General features: G+C 37.4%; 1 protein-coding gene across 1 annotated transcript; it reads left to right on the forward strand.

Annotated features, from left to right (window-relative positions):
* Window positions 1-9: 9 nt before the first annotated feature.
* Window positions 10-5,713, forward strand: LOC119743235 (uncharacterized protein C1orf198 homolog). The gene is given in 5 exon segments (XM_038219639.1): window positions 10-502; window positions 1,824-1,874; window positions 2,437-2,503; window positions 2,506-3,212; window positions 5,652-5,713. Coding segments are annotated over 5 exon segments (1,323 nt in total). The 5' UTR covers window positions 10-64; the 3' UTR covers window positions 5,712-5,713.
* The last annotated feature ends 11,379 nt before the right edge of the window (window positions 5,714-17,092 follow it).

Consider the following 17,092-nt stretch of genomic DNA (forward strand, 5'->3'; position numbering starts at 1 on the left):
GCCAGCTTCATTATGGGCAGGGCAGTGGGTACGATCACGGGTGTAGATGACAGCAACATGAGTCATGTCATCCGTTCTCCTTCGCTCTTTCTCTGAAGCTATCTGCGCGCTGCCGGCAAAAATGTCTTTTGCTGTGATAGACACTCAGCCGAAACGAAATCCTGCTCCCCTGGATCATGGAGGAAGATCCATGGAAGACATTTCTGACGACTATTTCTCAACGATGAGCCCCATCGGACGAAAACTCATCACCGAGAAACGGAAATGCATGGACTCGCATCGAAGAGATTGGGAGCGCTTGACTCAGAAAGAAAAAGACACCATCTTAGATGAATGGTTCATTGACCCCAAAATTCAACTAAGATACGAGTTGAAATTGGGAAAGAAATCTGCAGATGGTGCTCCGGAATGTTTTCCTCGGCTAAAAGTTCATGGCGGGGGAAAGGAGGTTCACTATTCAGAACAGGACGATGGTTCTCACTCTCAGAATCAAAGCAAAGAGGTAAACAAAAATGTCTTCAATTTTTTATCATTGTCAAATGATTGTGGTCTGAAAAAAAGGTGTACTTTTGTCGGGAGATCACAAAATTTAGTGTTTCAAACTGTCATATTATTATATTAATTTGCAATATTCATTGATATTTCGACGGTCCGAGGGAAATAATTGCATCCATCCAGACGCCACTTCAGCGGTGGGTGTACAAAGGCTATGGAGAATTTTCTAAGTATAACAACACTGGAAATGTTTCTCAGTCCCAGATTCATGTCTTTTCAACATATTCGCAATGACTGACCTTTATTTAGATGAAAAGCCTATAATAGGCTATATGTAGAAAAAAGTGGCGTCAGGTTGTAACATTCTTTCTGGTTCGAGTCACAAAAAAAAAAAAAAGATTTAGTGTCGTATGTGTACATGGTGTACTGAGAAAATGTTGAAAAACTCAATTTGTTTTCATGCTGACAAGAGTGACATGTCTAATGCGGGGATTTTTGGTATTGTCAACACTAAAGGCAACGGTGTCAGTTCAAAGTAAATACGAACGGACGACATTGGCTTTTTTTTTTTTTACATTTATGTTGACCTGGGAGTGGGTGGACCAAGTTGACTTGGGACCGAGCTGACTTGGACAGAGTTGGTTTTGAACTGAGTTGATCACCTGCACTCCTAGTACGACCGATCAAAGTCAAAATTCGACAAATGGAAAAGTAGCACGCCAGCTACTGGGTCTACATTTTAACATGATTTGGCCCTCTAATGAGCTACTGTACTTTTAATGATCTTTCCAACTCTTCGCAACTATTATTAATATCATGAAAACTACAATAAGAGCCCCCAAGAGCCATCTTTGCATTGTCTACTGTTCATCTTCAACTTAAAGGGAATACATCTATCATTCGTTTTTGTTGTAATTTTAAGAAATGGATGGATTTTGGGGGTAAGTATTATATAGCAGAAATTGTATATATGTATTCACTGACCTGTAAATATTGTTTGCTCATGAGTCATAGATGCTGAAAAAAAAACAGGAAGAAATGTTCGTCTTGGAGTCTGGTTCCCCGACCCAACTTCAGATGAAACTTCTGGGCAATTTGTAGATGTCGGGGAACAGACTATCTGGCTTAATCCTTTTTGCGGATGTGTAACTGATTGCAAACAGAATGTGGACTAGTTTGAAAGTCATTTTTTTCGAAGATGGTCAACAGACCATCATTGGAAATTGATAGAAAACTAGATGGTGTTTTTCAAGGGATTAGCATTCGTGTACACGTGAACATTGTGGGAAACGTATAATCACTGTTAATGTTTTCTTTTCTGTCCACAGACTGTTTCCTGGAAGGATGAATTTTCTGGGCCATTTTGTTGGGAAACAAAGGTAAGACTAAGCAAAAAAGGTCACTCTATAAAATACTGCTCATTTTAGCAGGATGCACATTATAGGAGCAACTCATTATACAGGGTGGATAAAAAAACTTAAAATTATTGCTAATTGGAACAGAAGTAGGGCACATGTGAATCAAATGGAGATATCCTCTGTTGGGGTTGAATCTCCTCTTTAAAATGACACCCTGATCATGTCATTACATTCGCGGTTGACTGAGCAGTGACCAATTTATGAAAGGGTCTATTTAGAGAATTGCGCCACTTTCCAATTGTGGTTTTTGTGGTGTCATTTGTCAGAGTGAAAGGCTATGGTTGCCAATCAAGGCAGGTGGGAAAAAAAAGAGAGATTTCACCATGATTAGTGGCGCAAATCTCTCAATAGACCCTTTCATAAAATTGGTCACTGCTCAGTCAACCTTGAATATAAGGACATGATCAGGGTGTCATTTTAAAGAGGAGACTCAATCCTAACAGAGGATATATTTTTTGTGGCTTATTTCTTTTTATTTAATGAAGGTGTGTAACATTGAAAATCTTTGTTTGATTTGATTAAGTGCCAACAAGAGCTGACCATCTTGGCTACTGACACCATCTCAGCCTCCTCGATCCCTTCTCCATCCATCTCCATGACCTCATCAAAGTCACCGATCCTGAGGTCGAGACTGATGCCGAGTGGTTTGCCAAGAGCAACAAGGACAAGGACAAGAACAAGTTGTCTGTCATGCTGATGCGAGATGTCAGCAACCGCAGCAGCCTGGGGAACAACCTCCTGGCGTCCAGCTCGGAGAGACTCGCCTTTGATCAGGCAGTCAACACTGCCTTGGCCAGCAAGCCCAAACCTAAGGACAAGGCTTCCACCAATAACAACGACAATGGCGAGAGGAAATCCAGCCAGGGGTCCGTTGAGGGCAAGAAGAAGAACACACCACCAGAGCCTTCCGAGAAGACCAAATCAGCACCGCCGACATCCTTGAGGCAGAAAAGTAGTTCCAAAAGCTCATTGAACAAGGAGCCCGACAGAAAAATTGCAAGTGGAGGCAAGGTAAAGGACAAGAATAAGAATGGCCTCCCTCCTTCATCTCCCAGGAGAGACAGTGGCTCGAAGAGCAGTGAGTCAAAGAGCAGTGAGTCAGCCTCTCCAAGGAGAGATTCAGGATCCAAGGCCGTTGGGTTGGGCTCCCCGAGGAGGGACAGTGCCTCGAAGAAGAAGAGTGAGAAGAAGCAACTGCTCCCTGCGGGCTTTCTGACAGAGTTGGAACTGAAGGTGCAGGACAATGTAAACTTTGACCCTGGAGTGCAGAAGGACCAACATGGGCAGGGTGATGCGGAGGTGAGGATACCTTATGTTCGGTATTTGGTTTTGCCCAGAACCGATGTGTTTTATAAATGCTGTACATTCAGTGTTGTCCGAGGGCTTGCATGAAAAAAATCATCAGCTTTCTCGGGTGGGACTCAAACCTACAACCTCCTGCTAACTAGTGCAGGGGTCTTTTCTTTTCTCTCGCAAACCCCCAGGCAACACTGAGTATACAGTGTTTATGAAATGTTCATTAGAGGGCAAAACCCTATATTAAATTTACATCTCCCCAAATGCAAATTCCATCCTAGAAGTGCTGCAGCCGAACCGCCGAACCGAACTAAATTTAGCCAAACTTGGCCTTCAGAACCGAACCCGAACCGAACCCAAATGTCGGTTCGGAAGAGTTCGGCAAGTATTTGCTGCTAGCCGTAGGAATGCTAATGCTTGCAATGAAAGGGAAAAATTAAAGTGCCTGAATTTACCGTGTTGACAAGTCACCGCATTCATCTTCATTATTTGCAGTGTTCTAGCGGATATCGGGCTGATACGCTTTGAAAAATCGTACCCACCTTGCGATTTTCTCAATGAAAAGTGTGCTCTTTGCATGCGTGGTCAGTATCTGGCCCTGCTGTTATAGCATGACGTAGTACGTTTGGACCAAACCAATTGCGGTGAAGAGTGTGCATTCCTTGGCAAAATTTACCAGCATTTTCAGTTTTTTTAACCTTGTCAAAATTTTAAGAAATACTTTTTATGGAGTCTGAAACCTTTCCCATGTTTAGAATAAGTTCTTAATTTTCACAATATTTATTTTTTTCATAAAGAATGTATACGAAACGTGATGTAATCTCCCCAAAGAAGGTGAAACACCCCTTTACAAAATTAATGGATCCGTCCACAGAATGATTATTCATGGCAGTCGCGAATCGAAAAGTTATTGTTTTTCTACGGTAGCTACTTGTCAGCTTGTTGCTAAAATAATTATGATTTCATAAAATAATTTTGGCACAGTAAAAGGACCTGTTTGTTCTTAGAACAAAAATAATCAGCAATTTTGACACAAAGCAAGTTTTTAGTGCTCATTAGGGCATGCTCGGACGGGACGGAACTCGTCGGGCAAACCATCAGCACGTGTGGGGAAATTTTATCATAGTTGCCGGGCCGGATAGGGCTGCGATAGGTAACACGGTAGCAATTTACGATGTACATTTCTCAACGTCATCAAGTCAAATTATAACGGTATTTTGTTTACACAACAAAAATAAGATTCATCCTTCAACTTGTGTTGTATAGCATGTGGAAATTGCGGTGCCTATTTTTGTCAGACGTGCGTGGTGCACACCTGTTTGTTCGAACAGGGGAACGGCCTATGTGCTTTTCATTGTAGCCCAATATTTTTTACCATGAACATGTACATTATGTATGCACTTCCGAAGCCGAACCGAACCGAAGTTCGGAGAAAAAAATCGAACCACAACCGAACCGAACTGAACCGAACTTTCAGTTTCAGTTGCAGCACTACATCCTAGAAACTAAATATATTTGACAGGAACTTATTGTGAGAGTTTTACAGTAATGCAAACATTTCTGAATCTAGAGAGCTTTAATATGTTTACCCTGAAAAATCATTGAGAAGAGGCAATGTTTTTGTTGTCTTGTTGCATTATCTGTAAATAGCCCCTTGTCCCTTTTGGTTTGACCAAATCAACTATCCTGCCTTCATGTGATGATAATGGTACATGCAATTGTTGCTAATTAGCATGCTCAAGGACACAATCATGTACAAATTTACAATCATGTTAACACTCTACAACAGCCAAAAACATGAGCCACGGTGACACTAAAAGGCGACCCAAAAAAAGTTGTGCAGGCAGATATCGTTGAATTTCTCAAAAAAAGTAGCTATACTAACATGAGTATTTCATTTTGATGGAGCATATTAATTATTCTCTTGTGTATAATCAGTGAAAATGTCATGGAAACCCATTCGTGCAACCGGAGCTGTAACAGATTATAAAAGGATATTTTTCAACCATTCCAGTGGGAATTACACATTGCAAGCAGCATTGAAAACCGCTCAACCGAAACTCTGCAATGGGTCTTTTCAGTAACCGTGTAAATCACATTGGAACGGGTGAAAACACATTGCCATTTGTAATCTGTTGTATCTCTGGTTTGCATGAATGGAGTTTCATCAAATTTTCGCTGTGATTATGCACAAGAGCACAAACAATATACTCCATCAACATGAAATGCTTATGTTGGATACTTTTTGAGAAATTTAAAGATGCCTGCTTGCACAACTTGTTCTGGGTCAGCCAGTATTGAGTGTAATAGACCTTATGTGTTAAAGCTGAATAGGATGTGACAATGGTCTATCGCAGGTTTGAGATTTCCTTAAAAAAAAATTCCATTTCCTCAAATTTTGCATTCAATTCAAATCCATTTCAACACTTTTTTCTTTTACAGGCCGGAGGGTCTCCAAAAGACCAGGAAGCAGAAAGTTATGAGTTTCTCTTTGACTGGTAAAACAACATCATTGGTAGTATAATCCTCTGTATTAGTGTGTGCCAGCATGTGACCTGTATGTAAAAGTTGTTTGTTGATGAAAACAGCAACAGTAGACTAGCGTGTGCATGTTAGTGTGCTTTATATAACCGACATACAGATCCTTGTCATTTGATTGGTGAAACTCACATCACGTGTCATTCGTTATTACTGCCATTCACGCCGGAGCTCAAAAGTACTATCCGCCCATGGTGAATGGGAAATACTATTCAACAGTTAGGATCAGTCTTGTTCCATGACGCGGTATTTGTGTGCAAATACATGCTGATGTGCGCGTTCAGTGTTGCGCGTAGCGCGTATTGTTCCAAAGAGCCAGCGCTACAGCGTTGGGTTCAAACATTTTCCTGAAGGAGTGGTTTGGAAGAGAGAAATACATTTTTTCACCAATTTTGTATTGAAATAAAAGTTCAAATATATCAAATGACAAGGATCTATATGTCAGTTATATAAAAAAATATTGAGTGGCTTTAAATTGTGAAATGGGAGGAATATTATCGCTCGGTAAAAATCTGGACTTTTCCAGTTCACTCGGCCCTCGCCTCGTGAATTGGAAAAGTCCACATTTTACCTTGCGATAATATTCCTCCCATTCCACGCTGATCCACTCAATATTTGTATAATGTTATGTTACGATACACAAGTATGCAGCAAGTACTGCTGGGCAAGTAACTTGATTACACGAGTACTAGCGAGTAGTATGCTACTCGTTGTTCTACTCTTTGTTTTTGATCCACTCGAGTACTCGTCCTGACGTGAGTCGAAGCAGGTAATCGCGAGTAGTAGCGGTTTATGGTTCATGGCTTAATACGTCCCCTGCAAACAGGGAATCACTCCCTCCACCTCTCTCTCCCTAGGATTCCTATCGTTCAAGAAAAGAAATTCAAGTAAAGACCTAAAACTTTGCACAGTAAGGATATCTCAGTGCTGAAGAATGTGGCATGACTTGCACGCTACGTATATATCATTTGTCTGCTTTTATGGAATTTGGTTAACTACTGGCGAGTACTCGACTACTCGCAAGTAATTTCTTTGTGAGGACTCGAGTAGAAAAAGCCACTACTCGCCCAGTCCTAGTAGCAAGTATGGATGAAAAATTCATTTTGATCCATCAAAATCAAGGGATAACTTTTTCGGAAGTTGCAAATCTGACCAGACATGTATGTATTTTACATTCTTGTATATCTGATGTTATATCTCCGTTTTCATTCATTTGAGACTTTTGATATTTGGGTCATTCTATAAATTTGGGGTCCACTTTTTATTCTGACACTGTTACATCTCACATTATGATTTTATAATGCTGATGCACTCCTTAATGCAGTCATCCCCCCCCCCCCCCCCTAAGAGTGATTACTTTGCAAACTACCTACCCAACAAATAAATTGTTTGAAGTCATTCTTATTGATACTTGAATGGCAAAATTACAGATTACCTAGATAAAAGGAGCAGGAAAATGTCACACTTTGGACCCTCAATTCAGTGTGACCAATTACCATTTCTAAGATGATAAAAATAACTCTGATGGTTCCAAAACTTTGTCCAAAGTAGTTTTAATGATTTCACTCATGTAACAGCGCCCTTTATACTAAATGGTGTTGGGGCAAGTAGTTGAGTTCATTCCCTCCCCCCCCCCCCCCCCCCCCCCTGCAAACAGGACGCTGGGATACGCTGATGAATTCACGCTGTGATTGGTTGGATTTTCTGTGACCTGCGCGTCATCACGGTCATGACTCTGCGAGGTTTGAAACGGCCATTAAGACTGATTCATTACTCTTTATTCCAATTTATAGGTGCTTTTTTTCCGTTGAACAGCGTAATAATGCAGGAAAATCTGTAAAACTTATCTGTGTTGTAAATTTACAATTCCCGTCATTTGCTCAGGCTCCGTTTCGAATTCACGAACGGTGAATGATTGCATTATGCGGTGCTCAAAATTTGTCCACATGGTCCGCAATGAAAAAGAAATCACATCCGGTATGGATTGTGTACATTTCTATGAGAAAGTTTTCGGGGGGGGGGGGGGGGGGGGGAACAAGCAAAGTAGTTGAGAAAATCGATAAGTAGAGGGCGCCATTTCACATACCTTCGAATTCTCATAAGTGTCGTCACCAATGTTTTTAACTTGTGTTAGTTTTACTTCAAAAAAGCAAAAGCTGGGATTTTGGGGGAAAGATAGTTTTCAAAAATCAGTGTATGGACAATTTTACTTTAAGCTGTTGTTGAAAGAATTTTTTTTTGTTTAATTTTTTTTTTAATTTTAAATGATGCTTGAGCCTTGGTTTTTTATTACATTTCATAACATTTCCTTTGCAATTGCCCTTTTTTTTTTAGGACAGTAGTTATATTCAGATCAGCATTTTTAAAATTTGAAAAAGAAATTGGTCTAACTTTTTCGTTGAAAATATGCTCACAAATTAATTAAGCTTACATGTACATTTTATGCTGCACAAACCTGAAATACATACATGTATGAGTCAAAGTTAGCCATTGAATGCTTGTAAGTGGTTTACAAAAAAAAGTGTTCCTTATAAGGGTTCATTTGAAAGGATTTGTAAGATGTTTTCAAAATCAAACTTTTGAATAGACCTGATGCGTTAAGGCGGCGTAAGAGGGCAATAGTTTTGTATCGCCTGGATAGGTTTAGGCTGAAAAAAAAAAGATTCCGGTTTCTGGTATGGAGCTTGCCCAAAAAGTGGTGCGGCGACGCGGCTATTTTTTTTTTTTACCTGATTTATTTGCTTCAAATGTCGGCTTATGACTGCAAATGGTGCCCGACTAAACTTAGTGCAAATATGTGGGAGTCCAGAGAGGCCACATAAAGCTTATTCTCGACCATAACCCAATCTAAAAACGCGTTAAAATTGTGCAGCAGCAGGATTCCAGTCAAACCAGTGAGTTTGGCGGTTTTGAGACATCAGCTTTCATTGAAAAAAAACTTTTTCATTTTGCCGACGCGCATGGCTACGGCGACGCACGCGCATACCAGAAACCAGAGACTTCTTTGGGGGGGCCTAGGGCGTAAGTAACCCTTTTGACCATTCATTGTTATTAAATCAGAATAACAAAGAACGCCCTCTGAGACACCCGCTACTCATAAGGTCTATTGTTTAGAATTTTAAAGGTAAGCCTTTAACTTCACCTTTTGTGATATATGCCATTTGGTTTTTTACGCATATTGGTGTATGAAGATCATAATCTTTGTTTTATTTCTTGATTTGTTGACATTTTTAACAAACCTTTTTCCTGTTTAGTTTCCCATCTAACAAACTTATGTCATAGTATTCAGGATTCAGTATTTAATAAATGCAGACTTTTTATGACTTTTAATCAGTCATATTTTACCTGTACAGCTTGACATAATTGTATACATCTCGGTACATGCCTATTTATTTATTTTAAACTGAATAGTATTGTTCATGACTATTGTAATCCAGGAGTCATTATAATACTACATATTTTGCCAATTATATTTTGATTCAAAAATGTACATATTTTTGATTACTTGCAGTTTTCTTTGATTTTTACACTTGAAACAGACTAAGAAAGCTGGAACTAGTTCTGAATTCATTGCCTTTTCATTTTTAAGGACTTGATGTTACATTCTTTCAAAATGTAGGTTGACTTTAGAGTGAAATTTATATTGTATTCCAACAAAAAATAACTTGGACAGCTCAAAAAGATTGAATGACAAATGCACGCGCATAAACCTGTATAAAGATAAAACTGAATCATCAGATGTTTGGCATTGACAATGAGTCTATTGTGTGTTGTAAAATGAAACCGTGGACAATTATGCAAAATACAAGTACATGCACATTGATTGTTGTGGTCTGCATAGTGTATTTTGTCGTATTCAGGTCACCTTATGGGCCGTATGCATAAGTCGGCCTTATTGAATTGAAAGTGAGGTAAAATCTTCATTTTTGGAACTTGCGAAGAGAAATGAAAGCAAGTAAATTACTAATTAATTCAAGTCTGCTTCAATGAATAATTTAAAATTTGTAATTATACATTCCCTAATGTTTTAAGCCAGATTAAAAAAAAAAAGACAGTAAAATAAGGCTGCATAAATAGTCTGGCCCCATTCCGTGCAACAGTCAACAATTTATGAAATACATTCAGGGAACTCAACGTGTCAGGTGAAGGTGAGGTGAGCATACCAGGAAATCAGAAGCCCTTGCAAATAGCCTTGATCCAAGGCTGGATTAATTTGCGATTCACTTTATGTCGTTTACTTTCATTTCTCTTAGCAAGTTCCAGAAATGAAGATTTGACCTCGCTTTCAATTTGATATGGTGGACTGGTGAATAAAGCCATGGGATGCATCCTTGTGATTTGGACATATCACCCTGCTAATCTTATTACTCATAATCACAGGTTGCTAAAACGGGTCCAGTGCTGTTAAAGGTCAAAGGTGGGGGGGGGGGGGGTTACACACACACTGATAGTGAGGTTTTATCATTGGCTATAACAACAACAACACAATGTATTCAAGGCCTTATGACTAGGACAAGGTACTCCAACCAAGGCAACTTGTCCAGTCGACCTTGCCAGTGACCTGTAGTCAGGTTGGGTGCAGTGGAAGGATGATGATGATGACAATAAATGATGTCAAGTGTTAAAGGGAATATACAACATTTGCAAACATCGAAAAATAAAACTACTAAGTTTTTACGAAATACCTTACTAGGATGTTGGTAAATGACAGTCTCAAGCATCTTGTAAAATTATGGCACCTGGTGTGGAGTCATTTTCAAGAAAATGGTATTTTTGTATACATTTCCAACGGTGGTCGGCCGACCACCATTGGAAAAACCTAACTATTTTTCAACTATTGCTCCAAATTTACAATTTTTTTTTCAGTCCAAATTTTGTTTGCTATCTGTTACATGTTCATGATGGAACGGGTGAAGGCCAGCTAGACTGGTTCCCTTACCTTTACAATTTTCCGGCATCTACAAATTGATTCCTTTATCTTTAGTTGAGTCAGGGAACCAGACTACTTGAACATTTTTGCTTTTTTTTAGTTTTTCCAGCATTTTCGAATACAAAACTTCAAACATGTCAGTGTAACAATATTTGATCTATTATACTAACCCCTCACATAGTTCATTTCTGGAAAATTACAGTTAAAGCCAATGATGTACATTCCCTTTAAAATCTGGCTGTTGTTGGTACCCATGTACAAAGTTACAATCATAAGATTCCAATCAAGTGTAATGTACTCTTTTTTTTAACATGGAAAAATGACATGCCGTTATTTTCAGACAAGAGCAGAATAAAAGAATTGGAAAGTTGTACGGACTTTTGAAAAGGCTAAACTTCCTTTTTTTTCTTTCCAAGTCTGATTTGTTTTTGGTCCACTAAAGAAAACTTTTGAAACACAAATCTGACAAACTTTCAGCAGATTTTGTTAGAAAACAGAAAGTAGGCAATTTTGTTCAAACCACATCTACTTGGGACAGTTGGAACAGTTGTGGTTCATTCCTTTCACTTCATCTGCCAGAGAATTAGAGTTGTCTCTCAGGGTTATGTATTTGGGCCCGGCAAATAATGTTCAATTGAATTTTGTGTTGTCATCAAAGTGCTGTAAACATGCACGTATTGTATTTGGATACTGACAAGCCATAAGCCAATTGAATAAGCAATTGATCCAAAGAGCAAAGCCTGTAACCCATTAGATTAATTAACAATAAAAGTACTCATGCATATTACATGGAAACAAAGACCTTTCTTTAGATGTGATGTCAAATGCAAGGGATGCAGTTGTCGCAACGAGAAATAGGTGTCACTTTGGTTTTGAAATTGAATGCATCATCTTTATTTCTGGATATAGAAATATGTTTGTGGTTGGTGCATGTTTTTAAAATACATGTAGGTCACCATTTTAGTACATATAAAAAAAACCCACAGCTTTTTGACTAATAGTGATTTCCATCCCTTTTTATAGGTGAGCAAATTTCCCCAGTGACCTCCAACTTCCTCAGTTTTTTTTTTATTTCCTGGTCATATGAAAAGGTTAGCCTGGGGCATGTATACACACAATATGCACATTTTACTGTCTAAAGTCAGAAAGAATATTTCGCACCGCTACACATACACAGCACCAAATTCGGATATTCTACTTAGTTCCAATAAGCAAGCTTATTTTGGCAATCATGTTGATATTAAAAGCATATTGGCTCAGTTTGGTTACCATGGTTCACCTTTAATATACAGTGGACAGATTGGAAAGAATGTTGTTGCATCCTGACGCCATTTTTTTTCATCATATATCATCTAAATGGAGGTCAGTCATTGCACAAATTATGAAAAGACATGAATCTGGCCGGGGACTGACTGAGAAATATTTCCAATTTTGTCAGAAAATACTTTGAAACTCAGATTTTTTACTAAAGAACTGAAGCAATGAATTAAGATTTGTATTTAAACATTGTATGGCATCATTGGCATGACTTCAGGAAATGTAAGAAAATTCAGGATTTTTTTTAAAGTAAATTGTAATAATTAACATTGGCAAGTGAGGGGGGGGGGGACAGTCATCTTAAACTCCTCCCCCATAATTAAAAAAACATGTAACTGGTGTGAACCTACATGCCAAACAAACAACCCAACACACAAACGAACAAACACCCCAACACCCCTAACAACCCCAAAAGCCCAACAAACAACCCAACAACCAAACAAAAAACATTAAAACCTAAAAAACAAACAAAAACAAAACAATAATTCTCAGACATCACTAATGCACTAATAATTATCCACATACATATATATATGAACATACACTTTAATAGCAACATTTCTTGTGCTGACAAGAATTACAAGATATATGCAGCCCCTCGATTGTACTGACCCGTGTCTGATCTTGATAAGTTTTTGTTCAACAAATCTTTATAAACAAAATAAGGGATTTCTTTTTATTTAATGCCAGGAGTGCCCTTTGATCAGCGCTGATAAAGAAGTTTTCAGAGCCAAGTTTGAACTTTGAAGTTCAACCAAAGATTGCGGATATTGTATTGTGTGGAACAAGCTGTGTTGACACTGTTGCACCATATTGCAACTGTGATTTGTTTGTGCAGGGTAACGGAATTCAATTTATAGCTTGCAATTTATCTTGTTTATCAAGGATAAATTTGACTGTCTTTGGAGCGAATCTGATAAAAAGGATTTTTTTTCTAGAGTGGGCAAAACATATTTTTCCCCAAAAATTCCTGTGTTTCCCCAGCACATTTTCAATTTATCATTTTCAGAGGGGGGCAGGAAGGCATATTTCATACTTTTACTGCAACAATTGTTAACATGTACAGAAAAGTCACTATTCAAAACAAAACAAAACAAAACTACAAAATGGATACATAATTGGTTCAAAAAGTTCAGTTAATTTGCTGTTGTGTGTTGGGATGTCATAAAGAAACCAAAAATATCCCAACTGGTTTTGCTTTTAGTTATCAGATATCACTGGAGTAGATGTTTTACTTTTGTTGTAATATTGTGAAGTGTCATATGAATCTCTTTGACCGAAATTCTTTCTGGATGCTTGCCACTTATGAACACAATAAAAGCAATTTAAGAAAATTAAATTAGTTTGCAAAACAGTATAAAACACACGCAAAAAAACCCAGATTATGATCTCATTACATGGGTATGTAATTTATTCACAAAAAAGACAGTCATATAAAATACGACAACAATTCACATTATAATTTCAGAATCAAAATTAACTCTTCATTTTTGGAAGTAACTCTTTTCACTTCAAGAAATTGAAAAACAACGGGCACTTGATATATCAGTTCTTTGTCCCAACTGTGAGCCAAAAATATCAGTAATCCTTATGCGAACAGTTTAGCACCAATCTTATTTTTTTTCATTCTCGAACCTGTTGTTTACACCGAAAGAGGCTAAAATCAAAGTTTTCACTAAAACAAATTTCATTTTTTGTTGTTGACATCTTGGTTAGCAAAGTCTCAATATTTTGGAGACCCATTTTGTTTTCTGTCTTCCACTTAAATATTTACAACACGAACTAATTCTACGCTTTTACATTCACAAATATCAGTGGCCCCAATGGATTTTCTTGAGAAAAACTTAAAATACTATGATCAGGCAAATATATTGCTTCTTTAAATCCTCTTTATTGAATCTTCAGAACTATTGCATACATGTAGGCTAGTTGCAGTCAATTTTTACACATCAAATACATTAGGTGTCTAGTGGCCAATTTGTACCTTTTTTTTTTAAAGGTGATATGATCATTTGCCTTTTGATCACTTTTTTATTTGAAGCAACAAAATTGCTCAAAATCTGAAGTAGGGTGATGCATGACAACTAATATAACTTGTGGACGTTTTCGCTCAGTGGCCACTATTATATAAATTATGAGAAAACGGACAAAAACGGACAAAACATGTGATGCGATAAAGCTAAATGAGTCGTTTGTCGACCCTGTTCAATTATTTTTTTACAGATTTGAAAAGAGCACAATCTCAGCATTACTGCTGTGAAAACTGCATGCTGGTACCATCTTTAGTTAAAAAATGATGGAAGTCGGAACACCAAGAGATGTGATGAAGTGATGTGATGAAGTGGCCCTATTTTGGCCTGTATCTCCATATGAAAATTCCTGACAAACAACTCATTTAGCTTGATCGCATCACATATGCACAATTTTATGGTCTCGTATCTATTCCATTGCTAATACACGTAAATAAAACCACTTAATAAAATCAATTTGAGCGAGGTTTTCTCATAAATCAGCAGTTCAATTTCTGAGTAATAACCAAAGTTTCTTTAGATAAAAGTTATGCCAATTAGCCTGATTCCTGAAAATAATAAGATATCGGCGATGATGAACGGGGGTATAATTGTAAAAGCATGTTGAGATTGTCGATACAATGGAAAGCACTTGTATAAGCATTACAATTTATGGATTTTACTTATAAAACCTAGTGAACAATGTGAAGAAAAGGGTCAGTCAAAAAAATCACAATTTAAAAAGTACAAAATTATAGTCTTTTCATAAATTCCAACAAGTAATCTCAAATATTCAAATCTTTGAAAGCTGCATATACTTAATTCAGACACTGGTGAAAACGTTGTCTACTACTACAACATATTTATCTTACAAGATTGTTTTTTATGGCTACAATCCTACATGTGTATTTTTCCCAGTTGACCCAATTTAATTGGACTAATTACTGAAATAACATGAAATCTTATCAAGAATATCCATTATGAAATTGAAATGTGAAATATTTTGTATGAAAGTCCATTGTTTACCAAAAAATATATACATGTACATAAATGTATCTGGTTTTACATGTGTAAATCTTATATAATGATCACCAATTCGTGGCTAAACTTTTTTTTACTTGTATATACAAACATTTTTTTTGCATTGAAATTGTAACAAATCAATATTTATTTACAAAAAGATTGCTGAAAATGATGAAAGAAATTGTAGAAACTAGAAAGACGATTCAATTCCTAGGGAGTCTACAGGGTGAGCAAAAAAAAGCGGAACCCAAACCCCAAAAATTATATTTCACATTTAAAAAAAAAGTATGTAGCACCACAAATAATGACTGGAAAGCCAATTTAATAAGCTACTTTTCGATGAAAAAAATATTGATATTTGCGCAATCCGTTCAAAGAATATCACCATTTCAACACAATGACCCTAAAACCTCTTTCTTCCAAAAATGCGATTTCAAGAATCGTCATCACAATTGTCTTTAAACATCACCAGCGATAAAACCTCAGTTGAAAAGTTAAAAATATTCAACAAAGTCCTTCTGAAGGCCCGTCTTTAAAAAAAAAGTGGATTTTATAAATCATATTGTTTGCCTAACCAGGGTTGTTAATAAAGATATTGTGTACTACAGTTGTTGACTGTTGTTTGTCATTTTCTTTGTTGTTCCAAACAGTTAGAATACACAATAAATTGCTTTTTTTGGACGAAACAAGTTTTAGGGTCATTGCGTTTAAATGGTGAATATCAGTATTTTTTTATCTAAAAGTAACATATGAAATCGGTTTTCCAGTCGGCGGCTATTTTTGGTGCTACATATTTTTTTTAAATATGAAATATATTTTTGGGGGTTTGGGTTCCGCTTTTTTGACTTGCCCTGTAAATGAAACATTGGAGTTATATCAGATTTTATCAAAACATAACTGAAGGATATAATCCATGCAACTTTGTTTTAACGAGTTGTCTGTACAGAAACAATTCAGGAAGGTAGTGTCGGGAAATCAATATGGTCATTCATTAGCAAGTTACTTATCCTGTTCGATGCGAACATAAACAGCAACCACGCCAAACTACTGAGTGTGCCAAAATAAATACAACATCCAGAAAACAGATAATTAAAACTGTTTAATGTTTTTTTGAGATTAAATATGACATTAAAGCCTGACCATTCCTCAATCCACTCCTTTTCACCCCATTCCATTTGGGTCCCTAGATCCAGAAAAACAATCAATTAAGTGAAAGGGTGTAAATTTTACTTGGGCCACTCTCGCCTGTGATGTCATCAACTTCAATGCCTATTCAATGCTTAACCCAGCTTCAGCATGTTCAGGTGAGAGTAGCCCAAGTAAAATGGACATGCCCTTTCACTTAACTGATTGTACTTCTGGGTCTAGCTAGCTAGGGACCATAATGGAATGAGGTAAAAAGGAGTGGATTGAGAAATAGTCAGGCTTTAATGTAACTAGTGCAGTGGCCGTTCAAAACATGCCTGTTTGGAACGGGCAAATTGTTTGGCCTTCGGTAGACCCGCAAATGTGGCAGTATAGAGTGCAGTGCCAGTATAACAGAGTGCCATATCTCCACCTCACCGTTGCGCGATCGTGCCATTCAAAAAACGGTTGAGCCCTTCAAAAAAAGGTTGAGCCCATACAGCCAACCACTATTTGCATGTGTGTTAACCCATGGCGAGGTAGTATGATGCAGTGCCCATTCAAAATGTGCAGTAGTGTATGGCGCAGTCTGTATATACACGTTAGTATGGTGTAAAGGCTTTTTTGAGAACCGCTGATCCAAACAACTTCAAACTTGACACTGCATATGCTGTTGGGTGCTGAACAATACACCTGCCGATTGTCAACTTCATATACAGTGCCCGGTACTGGAGATAATTGAAATACTGACATACATGTACACACAGACATACCTGGACTTATAATAAGATACATGTACACGTATATAATTTCATTGAAGAAAACATTAAACAGTTTAAATTATTTGGGTTTTTTTGTATGTTGCACACTCTGTACACACCAGTAAACATTGCATTAAATTCCACATACAAATATGCTGAAATGTAAAAAGTAATGGTACG

The sequence above is a fragment of the Patiria miniata genome, unplaced genomic scaffold (assembly GCF_015706575.1).
Source record: "Patiria miniata isolate m_02_andy unplaced genomic scaffold, ASM1570657v1 HiC_scaffold_6, whole genome shotgun sequence".
NCBI lineage: Eukaryota > Metazoa > Echinodermata > Asteroidea > Valvatida > Asterinidae > Patiria > Patiria miniata.